The sequence below is a fragment of the Sycon ciliatum genome, chromosome 10 (assembly GCF_964019385.1).
Source record: "Sycon ciliatum chromosome 10, ocSycCili1.1, whole genome shotgun sequence".
Taxonomy (NCBI): Eukaryota; Metazoa; Porifera; class Calcarea; order Leucosolenida; family Sycettidae; genus Sycon; species Sycon ciliatum.
This window is the reverse complement of record NC_088652.1, coordinates 14464496-14489313: the sequence shown is the minus strand read 5'-3', so window position 1 is coordinate 14489313 and position 24818 is coordinate 14464496. Positions and strand designations below refer to the sequence as shown.

The window sequence follows — 24818 nt, the reverse complement described above, 5'->3', positions numbered from 1 at the left end:
TGAGTACAAGGGTGAACGTTGAAGGCGGGTGGAGTGGGTGGTGGGGAGGGCAAAGACTCGATGACGCCTCAATTCTCGGCTTGGTGGCTCGGTGATGTAGCCTGAGGTCGCAAGCTGGATGTGTGGCGGGGATCGTTTGACAGCGATGGTGTGTGCAAAGAGTAGCTGCTTGAGCTTCCTGCGGGATGAGAGGGTAGGCCAAGTGACGTGGTGGAGTAACGAACTGTGGTGGCAAGGACTGAAGAGGGGGAGTCGGAGGCAGAGTTTTGCTGACCGCCGTTGGAGACGTTCGATGGCATCTTGTTGCTGAACATTCATAGCTGACATAGCCAGAGAACCATATTCGATAACGGGGAGTATATACGTGGTGTACAATGCTGACAGGGCGGTGGGTGAAAGACGTCCACGAATCCGTCTCAAGAGGTGGAGAGTGCGCGCAACTTTGCTCTCGATGTGCTGGATGTGGGCATTCCACTTCAGGTCGGCCTGAACGATGATACCCAGGTGTCGCTGGCTCTGGACTCTGTTCAGTGTTTTGCCTTTCAACGTTATTGTCAGGGGGAAAGCACCGCACAGTGTCATCACGACCGTCTTCGTTTCGTGGACGTCTTCGTTTTTTTCATTGGTTTTTCCATTATTATTAATATTCAGTTCCATCAGTGTATGACTCGCACCGCCATGCATTAGCCGTTTGTGACATTCTTCAATTAGCAAAGTTGTGATTACTCAGTGTTTGGGTATTAGGACTGGGAACTTAGACCGTAGCGGTATGTTTGCTTTTTCCAACCGTCCTTTGCACCGCATTATTTCGTTTTCATCTAGAAACAGTCCGAGTTTGTTGGCTAGATCATTTCGTTTTCCTTTCTGAATTAACTTGAGCGTGTCTGGAAATTCCGTGCGTTGCAAATGTCATAGCCAAACCATTGTCGCATTCGTGAGCTCTTGTGATGTAATAAACCCATTACATTTATTACCACGCGTACATTCGATGGCTCTCAAAACATATGCTGAGACACGTATCAGTTTTCCCCAAGACGAATACCGTTCCAAATTCAGTATCATTGGGTACTCCGTGGGACCCTCCGCCGCCGCCAGTAAGGTGTTGGCAGACTTCTCCAACTCCACGGCGTTCGCTGGAATCACCAACACCGATGGCCAACCTTTCTCATTGTTCATCCATCTGGGCCCGTGCCACCAGTTCTTGTTAATTTTCAGCGTGTCCACCGTGGCCCCGCGAGAAGGAGTGTCTGCGGGGTTTTCAGCTGCGTCTACATACCGGTACTCAACCAACGACAGAGACCGGATTTCATTCAAGCGCCGGTCCACAAATGTACCGTGTTTTTTAGGTTTCTTGATCCAATGTAACACACATTGCGAATCAGACCACAGCACCAGTCTGGGTTGTTCCGAGAAATTCAATTGTGAGAGTACAAATCGTAACGACCGAATACCAATCAAGGCTGCCATTAATTCTAGTCTCGGTATTGTTAATTCCTTGATGGGGGCTAGGCGGGTTTTACCGAACACAAGATGACAAGAGTCACAACCTGACTGCTCGTCGACAACCGCAAGGTACACACATGCTGCATATGCTGTGTGAGAGGCATCACAAAAACAGTGAAGTGTGTATGTGACTGCCCCTGGGTGTGCGACTATCATCCGTCTCAGAATTTGAATTTCGTGGATCTGCTTTAGATCACCTGTGACTTCTTTCCATTTATTTAGAATTTCTGTTGGGAGGATGTCGTCTCAGTCGCATTTCAATTTGCACAGGTTTTGAATCAGGATTTTCGGTTGCAACAGTATTGGAGATAGCAGGCCCATTGGGTCAAAGAACTTTGAGACGACCTGCAACATTTGGCGTTTGGTCCGAACGATCACGTGCTCAACGTCATGACCGGCCAGCGAAATCTGATCCGTGGGTGTACACCACTGCATACCAAGTACTGTCATGACCGTTTCAGAAACTTTGTCAACTTCTGGAATGTGAGAGAGGAAGTGGGAATTGTTCGAAGCCCATTCACGGAGGTTCATAGACGCCTCAGTAAATACTTGCTTTGTTTGATCATAAGTTCGTTTTGCTTGCAGGCTCCCTACATACTAAAGTGATGTAAATATATTTCCTGGTGTATGTGTGTTTGTGTGTGTGTGTGTGTGTATGTGTGTGTGTGTGTGTATGTATGTGTATTTGTGTGTGTGTGTGTGTGTGTGTGTGTGTGGGTATGTATGTAAGTGTGTGTGTTTTTTTGTGCATGTGTGTGTGATCGTTTGTGTGTTTGATTTTTTTAACTCCTTTGTAATGAATGGTGGTCTTTAAGCTTACACCAGATCAACTCTGTTTTAGCCACCCACACTGGTAGCAAGCAATGGCCGAAACTTCACATGATTTACGGATCTACAGAAGAGCCACAGGAAAGCGTACACAAACAAGTTATGGACAAACTCCATCAAGTTAACTTTGCCTCACCTTATACGAGTTCCTGGGGTGGGGGTCATAATCTTCCAGTTCATCATGCGGCTTGCAGCGCTTATCCAGACAGAGTAAATGTTCTACGGGACAAGACTCCCAAGTATATCTCTGTGTAAAACACCTTTAGAATTTTTTTTAGAGAACGCAGCACAACATATAATGAACGTAATTGTAGAGCATGAGAAGTTGAGAACACAATATTATTATTGCCAATTGGTCTGGTCATACATGGCAACATTTCCTTCAGAGATATGGGAAAGGGATACTTGATGTTGGCCGCACCACATCAAAGTGATGAAGCCAAGGACAGACATATGCGCACTGTGTGACAAGCTGGGGGACAAAATTCGTGTCGCCCGTACAAAGGAAGACACGGAATGTAGACTGTAGTGTCCAGGCCCTGCGTTTGCACATATCACTTGCACAAGAGGAGCGGCAGTACTACCGAGATATAGTGGACGGCGCGAAGGCGTCACTGGATGAAGCTGAGGGCAAAGTTCACTGTACATTAGACTTTGCCCAGCAACTTGAATTGTCATTTCATACTCGCCGTGTACATAAATTTGCTCTATATCGCTCAATTGACATGCCACTATTAAATAGGTGGTTATGCACATTTTGCCATCGCAGATCAACTTGAAATTTTGTTTGAGCACATTACCATACCATACAAACATTTTGAGAGAAAACATTTTCCGCCAAAAGTGCCATAGGGTGGTTTCTGTAGTCCCTGGCTCATGAATTGGGGTTTTCCACCTTAACCTGACAAAACAGTTTGTCAATTGACTTATCGGTGTACTGTTTTACTCAGAAGTAGCGACAAACTCGGCCATTTGAAAATAATCTTAACTGTCCACCTCTCCACACTGCGCTCTTCGTTATCTACCTGTGCCGGGGAACTCTTACTGAACGAAACAACTGTCTGGAGGATATGGAACATCTACTCAAGAACGAACTTCCTCGCTATGGAGTGGTGTTGTGACTGTGGGCCAAGAGTGCAGCGTGGAGAGGTAGACTGGGTAGCTTTGGCAAATATGGGCGCGCAAGTAGCTACCCAGGCCAATGGACCAAAAGGTGACAAAAGGTGAATACGACATAGTATGGGGTGCATGCAGGCCAGCTTGGAAAAGGTTGTACGGGAGGAGGTACCTAACACATTTTATCCACTATAGATACTTTTCTGATGGATAACACATAGGAATGTCTCGTCATGTGTGTTACCTGAATGTTGTGCATGAGATTGCCTCACTTCGTAGTAGATTGCGCATTACATCCAATAAAAGTACTTTTCTGATGGATAACGCATAGGAGTGTGTGTTACCTGTACACAGGACGGTAGCCTTCCTGTTCATTGCGCTGCCAAGAATGGACATCTGGAAGTAGTCAAGTATCTACTAAATCTTCAACCCGACACGATCTCTGCAAAGACAGATGTAAGTTGAGCAATCTCTATTCTTGATTCTTCTTTAGCATTTTTGTACTAGAACTCCAACCCGATACGCTCTCTGTGAAGGTCAAGGTAAGTTAAGCAATCTTTTCTTCTTCATTGACTCTCCTTGCTGTAGTCGGTTAGGCCGTTATCACACTGCGTTTGTTTGAGTCGCGTTTGCGTCTGCGTTTGAGATTGGAAAACGCAAGACGTGATATCATACTATACTTGTGATTTTCAGCGCGTTTGCGTCAAAATCTGTGCGCTCGGGAAAATACAAAAATGTGGGGAATCGATCTCAAGGTGGCCGTGGATGTTAAATTTATTTTCTTGAGATCGAGAAGTGTTCTGTTTCTGCTCCTATGTCCTTTGTCAGTGGTGCTGGGGAATGGGAGTCGATGGGAAGACTGCAGCCGTTGCGTTGCCTGTGTTGGGGTGGCAGCTCCGTTGTTGAGGCACATCGTCCAGCTAGGCTAGTCGCCGTCAACTAGTCAGCACAACTTAAGCCAGACAGCCACGAGCTCGCATCAGCTCCATGCCTCGCGAATCCAAAATCAATCAATCAGTACATGTAGTAGAAGTACCCTCGCCTGCCTCAGCAACTAGATGGAAATGAAGATTTGAAAAGCACACTTTTAAAAGAATCACTTGAAAACACTCAAAAACAATGCAGGAAGTGCTGCGATAAAGAAAGTCCGATCTGCGTTTGCGGGAATCGGTTTTGACCACCCCCCCCCTCCCCCCCCAGGTTTGCGTCTGCGTCTGCGGCTGTGCGTCTGCGTCTGCGGCTGTGCGTCTGGGCTCGCGATCACGTCACGTGATGGCATTTCCTAGGCGACCGTCAAAAACCGAAGAAAACGCAGACGCAAACGCGACTTTTGAGCGCAGTGTGATAAGGGCCTTACTCCTACAGCACTCTTCTTGCCAATGAGGACCACTGTGCTAGCTATATGTCATTTGCTGGGGAGCATCAGGCTGAAACAGCTACCAAACCGATTATTTGCTGCAAAGATACCTGTGAATAATGGTGACTCTGCTGCCCGGCAGTGATAGCTGCAAAAAGCACCTCCATTATGCATCCGGTTCACATAACCATTGGTCTCAATCATCATCAACTCAACACATGTGAAAAGGAATTTGTTTGGTGTGTGCAGAGATGTCCATAAATGACTCAAAAGAGTTCTTAGTATTGTATACTTGCGCCCATCATATGCCCCTCAACCCACAAGAGGAACATTGCAACATTACTTTGGCTCAAAAAGAATACAAACTAACCAATCTCGTACCCAGCCCTGAAGCAAGTATTTGGGGTTTCCAGCTTTAGCTTGTTAACAGTTTGTCAATTGACTTATCACAATGTTGTGCGTGAGACTGCCTCACTTCGTAGTGGATTGTGCATTATACCCAATATAAGTACTTTACCGATGGATAACGCATAGGAATGTCTGGTCATGTGTGTTACCTGTACACAGCACGGTAACCTTCCTGTTCATCGGGCTGCCAATACAGGACATCTGGAACTCGTCAAGTATCTACTAGATCTCCAACCCGGCACGATCTCTGCAAAGAACAATGTAAGTCGGGCAATCTCTATCCTTGATTCTCCTTGAGCATTTTTTTTCAAAACACGGTTTGAGCAATATATTCGATCGCAACAAGTAGCATCTAGTCACTCACGTCAGGCCGGAGCAACAGAACTTAACCTCACTGATTCCACCATCGGCCAGTAGAGCAGACCATGGCACACCATTCACTCTTGGGTCCATGCAATGGCCCTCCCTACATACTAAAGTGATGTAAATATATTTCCTGTTCTACGTGTGTTGGGGGGGGGGGGGGAGGGGGGGGGGGGTGCGTGTGTGGGTGCGTGCGTGCGTGTGTGCATACAGCAAGTGTAGTCAACTCTCTTGGCCGTTCTATGCTGATGTACTCCGTGTTTTGTAGACCATGTGTGCATTGGCGTTCGATTCTCATGGCTTCACAGGTTGTGTTGATTCGGCAGTTATGAATTTCTAGTCTTGATCAGTATCATTCAGATCTTGTCCGCTGTAGTTGCTATAAGTGAAAATCTGTGGGTGCACCTCCAGTACATTTCGCAGATTTGCGTGCTTCTCTTGTGAGGGTCGTATACTGCAAAACGGGTAATGTTTGCGTTTTACAAATTGAGACTGGCATGCGCTGTTTAATGTTTGCGAGTTGTTCTACAGTCGTTCTACACAGTCGAGTCAGTCCTTGCACTGAACTTTACATGCAGTTTGCACTGTTCAAAGTTTGCGATTCGGGGCTTCTTTCAAAATTCGCAAACATTTTTACGTCGCAATAGTTACCCGTTATACAGTACATGGTACACGGTGTGTATGCGTGTACATGTGTGTGTGTGTGTGTGTGTGTGTGTTTGTGTGTGTGTGTGTGTGTGTGTGTGTGTGTTGGGGGTGGAGTGGTTGTATGTGCATGTTTGTATGTACATGTATATATTAGGGCTGAAACGATTATATCGGTTATCCGTCTAATTGATCATAAAGCGGGATTCACAGAAGCATTTTTGCGATGCGACACACGATGTGACGGCCGCGAAACCGGGAAATCCCCTAATCGCAGTCATCTCGCGGCCCACGCAAATGCCGCAACTGGGCCATCGCAGAAGTTGAACTCGGCTCAACTTTTGCGATGCGACAAACAATTTGGTGTACGATTTTGACGTTTTCTACAGCAAAGTTGTACAAAGGTTCAAGAGTTGCCCGTAAATTTGTACAAGTTGTACCAAACCGCGCGAATACCATGGAACGTAGCCATCTGCATTGAACTTTGCGCCAAATCAGCAAGGTATCGTCGCATCTCAGACTTCCTCTGTGAATGGTATTTTGCGAGTTCGCATCGCACGCCTTCGTCGCAGATCGCGTCTCATCGCCCATCGCATCGCAAAAAAAAGCTTCTGTGAATCCCGCTTTACAACGAAGCGATTTCGATTATGCTGTCTATTTCGATTACGCGATTCTAAAAAAATAAAAATAAATAACGTGTACAAGATGTCATGCACATGACTGTACCAGTGTGCTGATAGTGCTCAACACCGCGAAGGCAGAGCGTAATACAAAACATCAGGAAACATGATTGCGAGAGCATGAAACTTGAAGTAGCAGCAAACAAGCCTTGATTGTCCTTGTTGTTTCGTACATAAGTAATTGTAGAGGCCAAATACCTTGGTTTATTGATAGATGACCATCTCACCTTCCCGCAACAGATAGTCACACAAGGACTCACCATCCCAGACACAAAGGCACAACTGGGGACAGGTACAGTTGTGGCAAGTGAAATCCGACACTTGGCATAAGGGACTGCACCGTGCAGTCTGCAGCCCCCTGCAGCCCTGAATACGTACAGTACATGTGTTACATACAACTTTATCTGTCTGATGACAAAACTCGTACTCATCACAGTCAAGGTTCAAAAGGTGCTGGCAAAAATGGATGGGGATTGGATACCAATACTCCTTATGTGTACCATATTTGTGAACTGTGTGTATCTACGCTGTGACCTTTCGATCTGTTCGGGATGCATACGGCTCTATAGTACAAATTAGGTGCAGTGCATTACATCATTGGTGTCCATTTGTGGCGCTGTCCCCTATGGCAAGTGTCGGATTTCACTTGCCACAACTGTACTAGTAGTGGGAAGACATTTATCATAGACGGAGAGAAAGAGGAACTAAACGACTACATTGTGAAAGAGAGAGAGATCCGAAGAGAGTTGAGAGAGAGAGATCTGAAGAGAGTTGACGCAATATATAGGGCCTGGGTAGCTATGGCAAACATGGGTGCGCAAGTAGCTACCCAGGCCAACGGAACGAAAGGTGAGAATGACGTAGGTGAGAATGACGTAGCACGGGCGGAGGTACCTAACATACCACCCCTCCATGAAAAAAAACCCTCATCCTCGCGAAGAGAAAAAAAGAGAGAAAAAGATTTTAAAAAATGACTGAAGGAGAAAAAATAAACACACACACACATATTGCACGCGCGCACGGATCTCACAAAAGTGTGTACTAAAAATGCACTTCATTTACAACGTTCCTGTACTACTTATAGTGTGTAATAAGTATTGGAGTTTGACGAGGAACGTGAATTACTAGTATTTTGCACGGCTAATACAGCCTAGTTACACTTTTGCTATACATCCAAAAATTAGAGCGTGGCTCACCATGATCGGACCCCTAACTTGGTAATGTTTTATGAACACACGCGCACACACACACTACAAAAAAATTCACGAAACAAATAAACCGAAAATATATTTGACGAAGAAGGAACGCATACAAAAAAAAGAAAGAGAGAAAGGTAGCTGACCTGCATGGCGAGACGAGGTGGAAATAGGCGAGACGAGGTTGACAGAGACGAGACGAGACGAGGTTGACAGACACGAGACGAGACGAGGTTGACAGAGACGAGACGAGACGAGGTTGACAGAGACGAGACGAGGTTGACAGAGACGAGACGAGACGAGGTTGACAGAGACGAGACGAGACAAGGTTGACAAAGACGAGACGAGACGAGGTTGACAGAGACGGGACGAGACGAGGTTGACAGAGACCAGGTTGACAGAGACGGGACGAGACGAGGTTGGCGTAGGACATACTATAGTGATGTAAATATATTTCCTGGTGTATGTATGTGTGTGTGTGGGGGGGGGGGGTGCGTGCGTCAGTGCGTGTGTGTGTGTGTGTGCATACAGCAAGGATAGGCAACTGTCGTAGGCGTTCTATGCTGATGTACTTCGTGTTGTGCAGACCACATGTGCATTGGTGGTCTATTCTCATAGCTTCACAGGTTGTGTGGATTAGGCAGTTATCTGGCACTAGTCTTGATCTGTCTCATTCAGATCTTGTCCGCTATTGTTGCTAGAAGAGAAAATCTCCAGTACATTTCGCAGATTTGCGTGCTTCTCTTGTGACGGGCATATACATGGTACACGGTGTGCATGCGAGTACATGTGTGTGTGTGTGTTGGTTGTGGGGAGGGGGGGGGGGGGGGGGGTGGGGATATGTGCATGTTTGTGTGTACATGTACAGTGCGTATCGGTTATAGCGTGGTCGTGTAAAAGAATATACTGTCTACAAGAATGAACTCTCATGTTTTCATAATCATAACATGGATTTCAAGTGCACATTTATTCTTACAAGCAATTTTATCGTACAGTAGAATGTATCGGTCCTAAGAATGGACTTTGTGTAGCATAACATACCAGATCAGTACAAAGTATATCGCCTGTAGTAATAATTTCCGTCCAATTCAGTTCCGATCTGACTCACTTTGGGTCGTAGTGCTGCACGCCTGCAGGTTCAACTGTTGTGGTCATGTAACTCATGTTGCATAGCCACATGGTAAGCCTATGTCACAGTATGTGACTACAACCAGCCGCATGCACCGTAACACTACATAGTCATTGCATGTACGATGATCTTCCTGCCTCTGCGCACATGCACATGATATGTGACACTTGATTTATCGCGTGTAAGAAATATCGGAAATAAGAATAGAAAGTCATTTTTCAAACACCCAAGCTATAACTGATACCTACTGTATAATTATATTAGGGCTGAAACGATTATATCGGTTATCCGTCTAATTGATCATAACGCGGGATTCACAGAAGTATTTTTGCGATGCGACACACGATACGACGGTCGCGAAACCGGGAAATCCCCAAGTCGCAGCCATCTCGCAGCCCACGCAACTGCCGCAACTGGGCCATCGCAGAAGTTGAGCTCGGCTCAACTTTCGCGATGCGACAAACGATTTGGCGTACGATTTTGATCTTTTCTACAGCAAAGTTGTACAAAGATTCAAGAGTTGCCCGGAAACTTGTACAAGTTGTACAAACACGCGCGAATACCATGGTGACGGACCCGCCTGCATTGAACTTCGCACCAAATCAGCAAGGTATCGTCGCATTGTGGACTTCTTCTGTGAATGGTATTTCGCGAGTTTGCATCGCACGCCTCCGCCGCAAATCGCATCGCTTCGCCCATCGCATCGCAAAAAAGCTTCTGTGAATCCAGCTTTACAACGAAGCCACTTCGATTACTGTAAACCGGGAAATTTTCGCGAGTTTCGCGATCACCGCCAAAACGCGAATTCGAATCGCCGCGAACTGAAGAATTTGAACGGAAGTAGTGCATCACGTTCTACGCTGGTCAGTACTACAGTCAGTGTACATGACTGTCTGTAGCTGTGTGCATGCCTTGTCTATGTGACTGTACTATCATGTACAAGACTGTCTGTAGCTGTGTGCATGCCTTGTCTATGTGACTATACTATCATGTACATGACTGTCTGAAGCTGTGTGCATGCCTTGTCTATGTGACTATACTATCATGTGCATGACTGTCTGAAGCTGTGTGCATGCCTTGTCTATGTGACTGTACTATCATGTACATGACTGTCTGTAGCTGTGTGCATACCTTGTCTATGTGACTGTACTATCATGTACAAGACTGTCTGTAGCTGTGTGCATGCCTTGTCTATGTGACTGTACTATCATTTATCGCACCCCACGTGAGTGTCTCCATGGTTTGAGCCAATCAGCGGCCTTACTGAGCGTGCAATATTCCCCAGTACACCGCCAGCCAATTATGTGGATGCACTGCAGTGCGATATTGCACCCCGGCGAGTGAGCGTGCAAATAACCTATATTTGCACGCTCACTTCGAAGTGAGCGTGCAAATAATATAGGTTATTTGCACGCTCACTTCGAAGCGAGCGTGCAAATATAGGTTATTTGCACGCTCGCTTCGAAGTGAGCGTGCAGATATAGGTTATTTGCACGCTCACTCGCCGGGGTGCAATATCGCACTGCATGCAGTGCATCCACATAGTCATCTGGTCATTGGCTGGCGGTGTACTGGGGAATATTGCGAGTCGCTCCGCCAAGCAGTCGCTGCTGACTTGCCGCAGCACACCAAATAATAATATGGTCGAGGACGCTGTCGCGGAAGCGAATGTGGACCCGGCTTGCGTCCGCCAAGTCAACTTCACAAGCTCCGTGAGAGTCGAGAAAGCAGACGCCCAAGAGAAGACTGTCGACAGCCGATTTGAGAAACTGTCCGACGCCGCCATCGACAGCCTCGTTTCTGAACAGAAAAACAAAAACACAGAGCAGGCAACTGACAAATGGCTCCGCTTATTCGACGAGTACGAGTATTGTAAAGACACAGGACGTCGCTGTGACCTGAGTACGGTTACGGCAAGCGACCTAGCTTACATTCTGCGACATGCATACGTCGAATTCCGTCCGAAGAAAGCTGGAGTGAAGTTCTACTCTGCATCAAGCTTGCTCGGTTTCCGTTCCGCAATACATCGCAAGCTAGTCGAGTTGAAGCGGCCCATGAACGTCCACAGTGACCCAGCGTTCAAGGACGCAAACATTGCATTGAAGGCTTTCCTCAGGAAGCCAAAGAAAGCGGGAGAAGTCAAAGCGGTGGAGCACAAACACCCCATCAACGACGACGACATGAGCAAGCTGTCCCGCTACTTCCAGGATCTCCCGTGTATACAGCAGCTGCTCGAAAGAAGTGTTCCTCTAAAAATGAACGCGACTGGTTGTGCTGTGTTGTATGACTGTGAAATGATAGCAGGGTTGCATGCAGCATGCTAGGGTTGCACCAGACTGTCAGTCTGTGTCAAGTGTGTGGTGACAGACTGTGTGGTGGCAGGGGTGCGATAAATGTATTACTGCACTCGGACGCGTGCAATACCGGCGTCGATATCTGCACTTATCGCACCCTACGTGAGTGTCTCCATGGTTTGAGCCAATCAGCGGCCTTACTGAGCGTGCAATATTCCCCAGTACACCGCCAGCCAATGTGGATGCACTGCAATGCGATATTGCACCCCGGCGAGTGAGCGTGCAAATAACCTATATCTGCACGCTCACTTCGAAGCGAGCGTGCAAATATAGGTTATTTGCACGCTCGCTTCGAAGTGAGCGTGCAGATATAGGTTATTTGCACGCTCACTCGCCGGGGTGCAATATCGCACTGCAGTGCATCCACATAGTCATCTGGTCATTGGCTGGCGGTGTACTGGGGAATATTGCGAGTCGCTCCGCCAAGCAGTCGCTGCTGACTTGCTGCAGCACACCAAATAATAATTGGTCGAGGACGCTGTCGCGGAAGCGAATGTGGACCCGGCTTGCGTCCGCCAAGTCAACTTCACAAGCTCCGTGAGAGTCGAGACAGCAGACGCCCAAGTATTGGAGAAGACTGTTGACAGCCGATTTGAGAAACTGTCCGACGCCGCCATCGACAGCCTCGTTTCTGAGCAGAAAAACAAAAACACAGAGCAGGCAACTGACAAATGGCTCCGCTTATTCGACGAGTACTGTAAAGACACAGGACGTCGCTGTGACCGGAGTACGGTTACGGCAAGCGACCTAGCTTACATTCTGCGACATGCATACGTCGAATTCCGTCCGAAGAAAGCTGGAGTGAAGTTCTACTCTGCATCAAGCTTGCTCGGTTTCCGTTCCGCAATACATCGCAAGCTAGTCGAGTTGAAGCGGCTCATGAACGTCCACAGTGACCCAGCGTTCAAGGACGCAAACATTGCATTGAAGGCTTTCCTCCTGAAGCCAAAGAAAGCGGGGAGAAGTCAAAGCGGTGGAGCACAAACACCCCATCAACGACGACGACATGAGCAAGCTGTCCCGCTACTTCCATGATCTCCCGTGTATACAGCAGCTGCTCGAAAGAAGTGTTCCTCTAAAAATGAACGCGACTGGTTGTGCTGTGTTGTATGACCAGATGACTGTGAAATGATAGCAGGGTTGCATGCAGCATGCTAGGGTTGGACCAGACCGTGTCAAGTCACACACACAAGTGTGTGGTGACAGACTGTGTGGTGGCAGGGGTGCGATAAATGTATTACTGCACTCGGACGCGTGCAATACCGGCGTCGATATCTGCACTTACGGCTTCGCCGTTCGTGCAGATATCGGCCGGTATTGCACTGGTCCTTGTGCAGTAATACATACGTACAAGACTGTCTGTAGCTGTGTGCATACCTTGTCTATGTGACTGTACTATCATGTACAAGACTGTCTGTAGCTGTGTGCATACCTTGTCTATGTGACTGTACTATCATGTACAAGACTGTCTGTAGCTGTGTGCATACCTTGTCTATGTGACTGTACTATCATGTACATGACTGTCTGTAGCTGTGTGCATGCCTTGTCTATGTGACTGTACTATCATGTACATGACTGTCTGTAGCTGTGTGCATACCTTGTCTATGTGACTGTACTATCATGTACATGACTGTCTGTAGCTGTGTGCATACCTTGTCTATGTGACTGTACTATCATGTACAAGACTGTCTGTAGCTGTGTGCATGCCTTGTCTATGTGACTGTACTATCATGTAGTAGTGCATGACTACCGTATATTCTCTATTATAAGCACCGTGCCTATATTTTTTCAACATCCCTCTACCCCGTGCTTATATTGGAGACCTCGCTTATACTGGAGACCGTGCTCATATTTTTTCAACCAATACATCCATACAGAGCAAGAAGAAATACATGCTAGATACCATGCATGCAGCATTGATTCCACCAAGACCGTGCTAATAGAGACTTTGCTTATAATGTTTCGAAAGGTGCTCACAGTGTGCTAGTATTAGAGACTGTGCTAGTAATAGAGAATATACGGTATGCTGAGCTGTTTCGCGGAAGGTGCGCGCGAAACTAGCTGTTCGTTCAGATCCGTCAGATGACTGTTGTTGTTTGCCGCTTGAATCTGAAATTATCGCGGACAATCTTTCGTAACTTTGTCACTTCTTTCAAGTTCTTTGCCCAAGCTGGAGTTGTTCGTTTATGCTTTTACTGTTGTTGTAATTTGTCAAAGAGTCCTGTCGCTTTTTCAGTGGATCAGCTCTCAGAAGAAAGCATCTGGGTCAACCAATGCGCCTGTGACTGCTTACTTTCCGCGGCGGAGAAAAGCAGCGCAACAAAGGCAGCCAACACTGCTGTGAAGGAGGAGCTCGCTTCGACCGACAAGAAGCGAAAACGAGGCAATTATCACCATAACTCTGACGAAGTCCAAGCTCGTATGGGACGCCACGCCACCGAGCATGGTAACAAATCGGCCGTGAGTAAGTTCACAAAGGAACTGGAGGATTCCGTGAACGAAAGCACCATCCGGAATTGCAAGCGCTTCTACCTGGGACGCTTGAAAGACTTGAAGAGTCCCGACTTGGTGACAACTCTCCCTCATGCAGCTGGGGGTCGCTCACTGCTGCTTGGCGACCGGGACGGTGAAGTAGCTAAATACGCAAAGGCTTTGCGACAAGCAGACAGAGTGTCCATTGCAGCCCCTGTCCCAATCAGGGTGAGGGCACGATGCTGGACTCGGTCCAGCTGTGAGAGATGGGTAGCGGCAGCTCCCATCCATACAAGTGGGCAGTACTCCATTAGAGGCCGAATGAACCCCCGGTATGCTGTGGCCCGGCCGAGTGGGTCCAGGACATGGCACGCCTTCCGGAAGAAACCACTTCGCTGTGTGGCACGCACTGCAGTTCCTCGAAGATGCTCCGAGTATGGAAGATGAGCATCAAACGTCACTCCAAGGAGCTTCAGCCGCGAGCATTCTGGGACCGCTGTGCCGTTGAACTTGATGGGTGGTGTCTCCCAGGGTCTTTGGTGGCGGGACGCAGTCATGGCCTGTGATTTCGTTGGCTCAAAAGTGACGCGCCACTGAGCACCCCATTCAGCAAGTGCATCCACACCAGCTTGGAGGTTGCGGCACACTTCTGTCACAGCATGTGGCATTGGGATGTGGGCATAAAGCGTGGTGTCATCTGCGTAAACAGCCGGAGTGATCCCTTCCGGTAGGACGTCGCAGGCGTCATTCACATACAGCAAAAACAGTGTGGGCCCAAGGATGCTCCCTTGTGGGACCCCAGCATCAATCTTGTATGGTTCTGAAGATGCTCCGCTGACTACTGCCTGCAACTTACTGTCATACAGGTAGTCAGACAGCCAGTTGAGGAGGGAACCAGTGATGCCGTATGAGGCAGCCTTGTGGAGCACGCCTCGGTGTGAAACTTTGTCGAATGCTCCTGCTATGTCTACAGCCAGCACGCGGACTGCGCCACCACGGTTGACTTCGGAGACCCAGGAGTGGTTGAGAGACGTGAGAAGGTCAGATGTGCTGAGCCCCTGCCGGAATCCGTACTGGTGGATGGACAGGGCCTTTTCATGCTCAATTATGGCAGTGTTGACAATCTTTTCCATGACTTTGGAGACAACCGATAACAAGGACACAGGTCGGTAGTTCTTAACAGCAGAATGAGATTGATTCTTGTGTATCGGGTTTATGGGCTACTTTCCAGAGAGAGGGCTGGACATGGCACCGAAAACAGAGTGAGAACAGCTTGGCAATTGGTGCAGCCAAAACCTTTGAGCACTGCTTCAGAAATCTGGCAGGAATGCCATCGGGTCCGGTAGCCTTGGGTGGATCCAGCTGGCGGAGCTGGCGCTGGACTGTCGCTTCCCGAAATCGGACAGTTGTCAGGGCAGATGTACACCTAGGAGGAATGTTCAGGAGGTCGCACGTGTCACTGACATGCACTCTCGTTTTGTGTTACATGTAGCTGTGACTTTTGTTAGGGTTCACACTTTTAAGTCACAGGCTTTGTCTTCACCTTCTTTCGCGCCTGCTGATGGAGTTCTTGGCATGCAAGTGTTATAAGCTAGACGTTTTCACTGCAGTAGGGAGTTGGCTAGAGTAGGCTGTAGTGCTTACGAGTTCGGTCAAAGGTTTTAAGCAATTGCGGCTTGGAGCCAGAGTTTTCTAACAGAGTTCTCTTGATAGTCGTGAGCTGGTCCTTTGTGTGGTTTGGGTGTGTGCCGAGGCAGAAGCACGCCTCTACAGAACAAGGAAGGTCAGGAAGGTCGGAGTGCTGTAGATCTTGATCACCCAGACTGCATTTGCTCGCAAAAGAATTCTCCAAAGCAAGTAGCCTTTTCCTGGTTGGTGACATATTCTCTGCCCTGGGTATTGCGTAGGACAAGGATAGACAAGCTGCGGCCAGAGCCTGCAGCTTGCTTCAGGAGTGACCACCATTGCTTGTTTCGCAGTGATCCATGTTTGAGCCGATCTCGGATGCGGGCAGATTCTGCCTGCTTTGCGAGACGAAGGCAAGTGAAATCCCGGCACTCCGTACAATCCCGTGCAGCTAGCTGCCCAGCGAGGAAAGTCTCGAGTGGGGGCCTCTCGATCTGCTCCCTCATTCGCCTGGCATTCAGTAGCATGTCATCGCCAAGAACTTCAATTCAAAACAGTTGTCACACGGCGCTTCAAGCCTTTTTCTTCGTGAACTTGCTGCGAACGCATGAGCTCTGCTGCACGTGTTCCCTTAGCGTGAGGCCCAGAAACAGCTAGTATCTCCGTACTTCGATTGGCTGGATCGACGTCGTCCAGGTTCTCCTCACTATCGCCATCACGGCTCTAACTAGACACGATTTCTTCCCCATATTCCGTAGCAGCAGCAGCTAGCGCAGAAATTTTCCCGTCCCTGAGTGTAGGATAGATGGAATCAGCTCAAAACCTCTTCGCCGTGACTAGAAGAGTAGCAGGGAATATTCTTCCAGAAGCCCTTTGACTTCCCTGACTGCTGAAGCCCTTCCTGCCATGACTGCTACTTTTTCACACATGCGGTATTCTCTTTGGTTCCACTTCACTGCACTCGAGCGGCCAGGCGACACAACCTTTTTAGAAAACAACATATTTTTTCAAAAAATAGATTTTCACCCTAAGCCTCGTTTTCGCAGAAGTTTGGCCATATGACGAAAGTGTAGATTTGATAATAATACAAGAAAGACACAACAAACTCTAAGAGCACCAAAGAAAAACTGTACCATGAACAAGAAAGCCACCAAGACAAGGCTACCTCTTGCCCAGAGGAACAGTCCCGAAAAGGTGCTAGGAAACCAGAAAAGGTTACAAGAAAAGAAACAAGTGCAAATTTCCGTACTGCACCGTACGTGTATACTGTGCGTGGGAACCCCGCGTAGGATGAGTGGAAACGTTTGCAGAGAGGTCCAGGACATGCATTGCCAAAAAGAGAAGTGTGAAGAGGTCAAAAGTACAAGTGCGATTCCAGTGCAAAACAGCATATCACAGAAGACTATCACAGGCAAGTCACGCTACACGTATGCATGCGTACCACTACCAGATCCGCGGAGCTAGCGCTAGCAACAATCGCGTTTTATCTCATGATCAATGATGACATAATAAAAAATGGCGCTGCTGCGAATGCACACTTCGGCAGCTGGCACATGGCAAGAAAGAACGAAAGCAATTCAAAAACGGTTCGAACACAACGAAGAAATAAGTTTGAGAGAACAATAAATTTATCAAGTAGAACAATGTATGAATCTGCCAGGGGGTGCTTGCACCCAGCGCTGGGTGACAGGAAGCGCTGACAGACAAAAGAGAAAGAACTAACGGAAGAAGAGAAATACAACTGCGCTGCGGAACGAAGATCAAACGGCAATTAAGTAAATCGTAACAATCAATTACACTCAACCTGTCACAATCAATACGCTTGCCACTCAAATACTACTCTGACACTGCTCTGAGCATGCAGCGCGGACATGGTACATGGATTTATCACAGAAGTCTGCAGTTTCACAGCAGCAGTCAGCAGATATTGATATGCAGATTGCGTGGTGAACATTTGTCCACGATTAGAATGAACCCAAATGACCCACCAACCAATACACTCGAGAAAAAGACTGCCAATCGATTCAGTCAGGGTTGTATCATGTGGTTTTTAAAAGGCCCTTGGTGTGCGATTTTTAAGATATCAAGAATTCTCGATTACTCAAAATTCGATCGGAGAAAATCAGAGTATTCAAACTCGGGATCTCAGTGCCAACTTTCACCCCTACTAGTAACAATCAGATCATCACAACAGTTGTAAAAGCGGAGGTGTGTACAAATGCTACCAACCGATGCAGGCGTAGAACCTTTAACCAACTAACTTGGCATCAACCTTGCATCGTGGGCTGGGAAAGACAAAGTGTCGGCCATCAGTTCCAGGCAAGCATGTTCTACTGACCGGCAATTTCTTGCCAGGCAGTGAGACATGTATTGGGGTTTTCCACCTTAACCTGGCAAACAGTTTGTCAATTGACTTATCAGAGTAGTGTGTATGTACATGAGAATAACTCACTTCCTAGTGAGTTGGGCACTACATTTGTGGAGTACGAAAAGGACGACAGCATATTCTCCAGAGACAACGATGGACAACAGGAACAGTTAGATGGGACAACATTTATTTGGGAGACGAAGAGGCAGAGACCAAGACGAACAAAACGACTACATTGTGGCAAATAGAGACAAGAGCTAGAGATCAAGTGTGAAGATAAATGGCCTGGGTAGCTATGGCAAATAGGGGCGCGCAAGTAGCTACCCAGGCCAACAGAACAAAAAGTGACAAAAGGAGAAAAAAGGTGAGTATGACGTAGTATGGGGTGCATGCAGGCCTGCCTGGAAAAGGTTGTACGGGAGGAGGTGCCTAACATACCTCCCCTGCGCAAAGAAAAGAACCGCGACCTCGCGGGGAAATAATAAGACGACGAGAAAAATAGAAAAAATGGCTGAGGAAGTAGAGAAAAAAACCACACACACACACACACACACACACAGCGCACACGCACACACACACACACACACACACACACACACACACACACACACACACACACACACACACACACAGCACACACACACACACACACACACACACACACACACAACGCACAGGTGTCACAAAAGTGTTATACTAATTATGCACTACAGTTATGACATTCCTGTACTCTAAAGTATTTACACATCACTCATGGTAGCGTAGACATTGACAACGACGGGCCAAACACCCCTTCACAAAAAAATTGGCACACATAAAAAACTAAAAGCAAGGAACATGGCCTTCATATTTGCATAGCTATACAGCATAGTTACTCTTCTGCCAATTGATGCGACATGAATAAAAGAGCGTGGACCACCATCGGACGCCTAATATTGACGAAGGATACCCGCGCGCACACACACTACAAAAATTACAAAATAAAATAAACCGAAAAAAATTTGACGACGAAGGACAGATGAAAAAGAAAGAGAAATAAAGAAAGCTGACCTGCATGACTTGGACGAGACGAGATTGACATTGAAGAAACGAGGTTGACATAAAAGAGACGAGGTTGACAGGGACGAGATGAGGTTGACATTGACGAGACGAGGTTGGAGACGAGACGAGGATTACTGAGGACGAGACGAATGGCAGTTGGGGACAACGGTGCATGGGACCTCATGCTCTACCGACTGAGATAGCCGGCAGAGAGAGACAAGAGCTAAAGATCAAGTGTGAACGCGAAGATGAAGGGCCTGGGTAGCTATGGCAAATATGGGCGCGCAAGTAGCTACCCAGGCCAACGGAACAAAAGGTGAGCATAACGGAGTTCGGGTGCATGCAGGCCAGCTTGGAAAAGGTTGCAGGGGAGGAGGTACCTAACACATTTATATCCAATATACATACCTTTCTGATGGATAACGCATAGGAATGTCTCGTCATGTGTGTTAGGGTTGGTTCACATAAGCAAAATCGGCGCCACAAGACATCGCAAGACATCAGCGGTGAGCCAGCACCCGATCCGTTGCGCATACAGTTCGAGTACCAAATCTACTACAAAGTAGTACAGAATGTGCCCAAATGCTACGACAGGTTTGCCAATTGAAGCTTGAATTCTTTGTTTCTTCAGTAGTTCACGGTCTTTCGGTGATGACCACTTGATGCTACCTTCCTTTTATTGCAGTCTAGTAAGCGTTGGTGTCTCTCTTTCTCTCTCTCTCTCTCTCTCTCTCTCTCTCTCTCTCTCTCTCTCTCTCTCTCTCTCTCTCTCGAAATTATGCGTGCAAACGTTGATGAAGTCACACGGACTTGTCTATGTATCCTTCGTATTCATTTATTTATTTCCACTGCAAAGGTTATTATTATTATTATTATCTTTATTCTCACGGTGACCGTAGCCAATAAGAGAGATACAGTACTATGTGTTATCAATCAGAATGGGTGCAATAAACCGGGAGAAACAGTGGCTAGTGGCAGCCGTGGTTTGGGTGCTTCATTTAAGTAAAGACGAGGAGGGAAGTATATCCATTGCGAAGGCAGGTAGGCGATATACCTTGATTAAAATACTATACCTAGGGTGGGCTGCAGCGGGGGTTGGAGCATGTGCAAATTGATGATACTATGATCGGGGTAACTTCTCTTTTGAATGCATTTATTTCTCGGAGGGAGTAACAGTGTGGTGGCAGGTGGTTGTACTGAGTGCATGCTGAGTACAAGGGTGAACGTTGAAGGCGGGTGGAGTGGGTGGTGGGGAGGGCAAAGACTCGATGACGCCTCAATTCTCGGCTTGGTGGCTCGGTGATGTAGCCTGAGGTCGCAAGCTGGATGTGTGGCGGGGATCGTTTGACAGCGATGGTGTGTGCAAAGAGTAGCTGCTTGAGCTTCCTGCGGGATGAGAGGGTAGGCCAAGTGACGTGGTGGAGTAACGAACTGTGGTGGCAAGGACTGAAGAGGGGGAGTCGGAGGCAGAGTTTTGCTGACCGCCGTTGGAGACGTTCGATGGCATCTTGTTGCTGAACATTCATAGCTGACATAGCCAGAGAACCATATTCGATAACGGGGAGTATATACGTGGTGTACAATGCTGACAGGGCGGTGGGTGAAAGACGTCCACGAATCCATCTCAAGAGGTGGAGAGTGCGCGCAACTTTGCTCTCGATGTGCTGGATGTGGGCATTCCACTTCAGGTCGGCCTGAACGATGATACCCAGGTGTCGCTGGCTCTGGACTCTGTTCAGTGTTTTGCCTTTCAACGTTATTGTCAGGGGAAAGCACCGCACAGTGTCATCACGATCGTCTTCGTTTCGTTGACGTCTTCGTATTTTTCATTGGTTTTTCCATTATTATTAATATTCAGTTCCATCAGTGTATGACTCGCACCGCCATGCATTAGCCGTTTGTGACATTCTTCAATTAGCAAAGTTGCGATTACTCCGTGTTTAGGTATTAGGACTGGGAACTTAGACCGTAGCGGTATGTTTGCTTTTTCCAACCGTCCTTTGCACCGCATTATTTCGTTTTCATCTAGAAACAGGCCGAGTTTGTTGGCTAGATCATTTCGTTTTCCTTTCTGAATTAACTTGAGCGTGTCTGGAAATTCCGTACGTTGCAAATGTCGTAGCCAAACCATTGTCGCATTCTTGAGCTCTTGTGATGTAAGAAACCCATTACATTTATTACCACGCGTACATTCGATGGCTCTCAAAACATATGCTGAGACACGTATCAGTTTTCCCCAAGACGAATACCGTTCCTAATTCATTATCATTGGGTACTCCATAGGACCCTCCGCCGCCGCCAGTAAGGTGTTGGCAGACTTCTCCACCTCCACGGCGTTAGCTGGAATCACCAACACCGATGGCCAACCTTTCTCATTGTTCCAACCATCTGGGCCCGTGCCACCAGGTCTTGTTATTTTTCCGCGTGTTCACCGTGGCCCCGCGAGAAGGAGTGTCTGCGGGGTTTTCAGCTGCGTCTACATACCGGTACTCAACCAACGACAGAGACCGGATTTCATTTAAGCGCCGGTCCACAAATGTACCGTGTTTTTGAGGTTTCTTGATCCAATGTAACACACATTGCGAATCAGACCACAGCATCAGTCTGGGTTGTTCCGAGAAATTCAATTGTGAGAGTACAAATCGTAACGACCGAATACCGATCGAGGCCGCCATTAATTCTAGTCTCGGTATTGTTAATTCCTTGATGGGGTCTAGGCGGGTTTTACCGAACACAAGATGACAAGAGTCACAACCTGACTGCTCGTCGACAACCGCAAGGTACACACACGCTGCATATGCTGTGTGAGAGGCATCACAAAAACAGTGAAGTGTGTATTTGACTGCCCCTGGGTGTGCGACTATCATCCGTCTCGGAATTTGAATTTCGTGGATCTGCTTTAGATCACCTGTGACTTCTTTCCATTTATTTAGAATTTCTGTTGGGAGGATGTCGTCCCAGTTGCATTTCAATTTCCACAGGTTTTGAATCAGGATTTTCGGTTGCAGCAGTATTGGAGATAGGAGGCCCATTGGGTCAAAGAACTTTGAGACGACCTGCAACATTTGGCGTTTGGTCCGAACGATCACGTGCTCAATGTCATGACCGGCCAGCGAAATCTGATCCGTGGGTGTACACCACTGCATACCAAGTACTGTCATGACCGTTTCAGAAACTTTGTCAACTTCTGGAATGTGAGAGAGGAAGTCGGAATTGTTCGAAGCCCATTCACGGAGGTTCATAGACGCCTCAGTAAATACTTGCTTTGTTTGATCATAAGTTCGTTTTGCTTGCAGGCTCCCTACATACTAAAGTGATGTAAATATATTTCCTGGTGTATGTGTGTTTGTGTGTGTGTGTGTGTGTGTGTGTGTGTGTGTGTGTGTGTATGTGTGTGTGTATGTATGTGTATTTGTGTGTGTGTATTATATGTGTGTGTGTGTGTGTATGTATTTCTCTCTCTTCTCTTCTCTCTTCTTGTCGTTGTCTCCCGCTTCTGGGAGCGGCGTGGCCCGGTAGGGTAGCTGTACATAGTAGTAGTAGTAGTAGTAGTAGTAGTAGTAGTAGTAGTATGTATGTAAGTGTGTGTGTTTTTTGTGCATGTGTGTGTGCGTTTGTGTGTTTGATTTTTTTTAACTCCTTTGTAATGAATGGTGGTCTTGAGGCTTACACCAGATCAACTCTGTTTTAGCCACCCACAGTGGTAGCAAGCAATGGCCGAAACTTCACAGGATTTACGGATCTACAGAAGAGCCACAGGAAAGCGTACACAAACAAGTTATGGACAAACTCCATCAAGTTAACTTTGCCTCACCTTATACGAGTTCCTGGGGTGGGGGTCATAATCTTCCAGTTCTTCATGCGGCTTGCAGCGCTTATCCAGACAGAGTAAATGTTCTACGGGACAAGACTCCCAAGTATATCTCTGTGTAAAACACCTTTAGAATTTTTTTTAGAGAACGCAGCACAACATACTTCGAAGTATAATGAACGTAATTGTAGAGCATGAGAAGTTGAGAACACAATATTATTATTGCCAATTGGTCTGGTCATACATGGCAACATTTCCTTCAGAGATATGGGAAAGGGATACTTGATGTTGGCCGCACCACATCAAAGTGATGAAGCCAAGGACAGACGTATGCGCACTGTGTGACAAGCTGGGGGACAAAATTCGTGTCGCCCGTACAAAGGAAGACACGGAATGTAGACTGTAGTGTCCAGGCCCTGAAATTGCACATATCACTTGCACAAGAGGAGCGGCAGTACTACCGAGATATAGTGGACGGCGCGAAGGCGTCACTGGATGAAGCTGAGGGCAAAGTTCACTATACATTTGATTTTGCCCAGCAACTTGAACTGCCATTTCACACTCGCCGTGTACACAAATTTGCTCTATATCGCTCAATTGACATGCCACTATTAAATAGGTGGTTATGCACATTTTGCCATCGCAGATCAACTTGAAATTTTTTTACCATACCATACCAACATTTTGAGAGAAAACATTTTCCGCCAAAAGTGCCATAGGGTGGTTTCTGTAGTCCCTGGCTCATGAATTGGGGTTTTCCACCTTAACCTGACAAAACAGTTTGTCAATTGACTTATCGGTGTACTGTTTTACTCAGAAGTAGCGACAAACTCGGCCATTTGAAAATAATCTTAACTGTCCACCTCTCCACACTGCGCTCTTCGTTATCTACCTCTGCTGGGGAACTCTTACTGAACGAAACAGCTGTCTGGAGGATATGGAACATCTACCCAAGAACGAACATCCTCGCTATGGAGTGGTGTTGTGACTGTGGGCCAAGAGTGCAGTGTGGAGAGGTAGACTGGGTAGCTTTGGCAAATATGGGCGCGCAAGTAGCTACCCAGGCCAATGGACCAAAAGGTGACAAAAGGTGAATACGACATAGTATGGGGTGCATGCAGGCCAGCTTGGAAAAGGTTGTACGGGAGGAAGTACCTAACACATTTTATCCACTATAGATACTTTTCTGATGGATAACGCATAGGAATGTCTCGTCAGGTGTGTTACCTGAATGTTGTACATGAGATTGCCTCACTTCGTAGTAGATTGCGCATTACATCCAATAAAAGTACTTTTCTGATGGATAACGTATAGGAATGTCTGGTCATGTGTGTTACCTGTACACAGAACGGTAGCCTTCCTGTTCATAGAGCTGCCGAGAATGGACGTCTGGAAGTAGTCAAGTATCTACTAAATCTCCAACCCGACATGATCTCTGCAAAGAACAATGTAAGTTGAGCAATCTCTATCCTTGATTCTTCTTTAGCATTTTTTTACTAGAACTCCAACCCGATACGCTCTCTGTGAAGGGCAAGGTAAGTTAAGCAATCTTTTCTTCTTCATTGACTCTCCTTGCTGTAGTCGGTTAGGCCGTTATCACACTGCGTTTGTTTGAGTCGCGTTTGCGTCTGCGTTTGAGATTGGAAAACGCAAGACGTGATATCATACTAGACTTGTGATTTTCAGCGCGTTTGCGTCAAAATCTGTGCGCTCGGGAAAATACAAAAATGTGGGAAATCGACCTCAAGGTGGCCGTGGATGTTGAATTTATTTTCCTGAGATCGAGAAGTGTTCTATTTCTGCTCCTATGTCCTTTGTCAGTGGTGCTGGGGAATGGGAGTCGATGGGAAGACTGCAGCCGTTGGGTTGCCTGTGTTGGGGTGGCAGCTCCGTTGTGGAGGCACATCGTCCAGCTAGGCTA

At 47.1% G+C, this 24818-nt stretch overlaps 1 protein-coding gene across 1 annotated transcript in view; it reads left to right on the top strand.

The window, feature by feature from the left end:
* The window catches only part of LOC135825930 (ankyrin repeat domain-containing protein 27-like), a 75834-nt gene extending 51373 nt beyond the window's left edge, over window positions 1-24461 (top strand). Inside the window, exons 8-10 of the mRNA XM_065338572.1 lie at window positions 3802-3903; window positions 5372-5473; window positions 24245-24461. Coding sequence (XP_065194644.1) covers window positions 3802-3903; window positions 5372-5473; window positions 24245-24355 — 315 coding nt within the window. The 3' untranslated portion in view covers window positions 24356-24461. The remainder of the gene's footprint in view (window positions 1-3801; window positions 3904-5371; window positions 5474-24244) is intronic.
* Window positions 24462-24818: the final 357 nt, after the last annotated feature.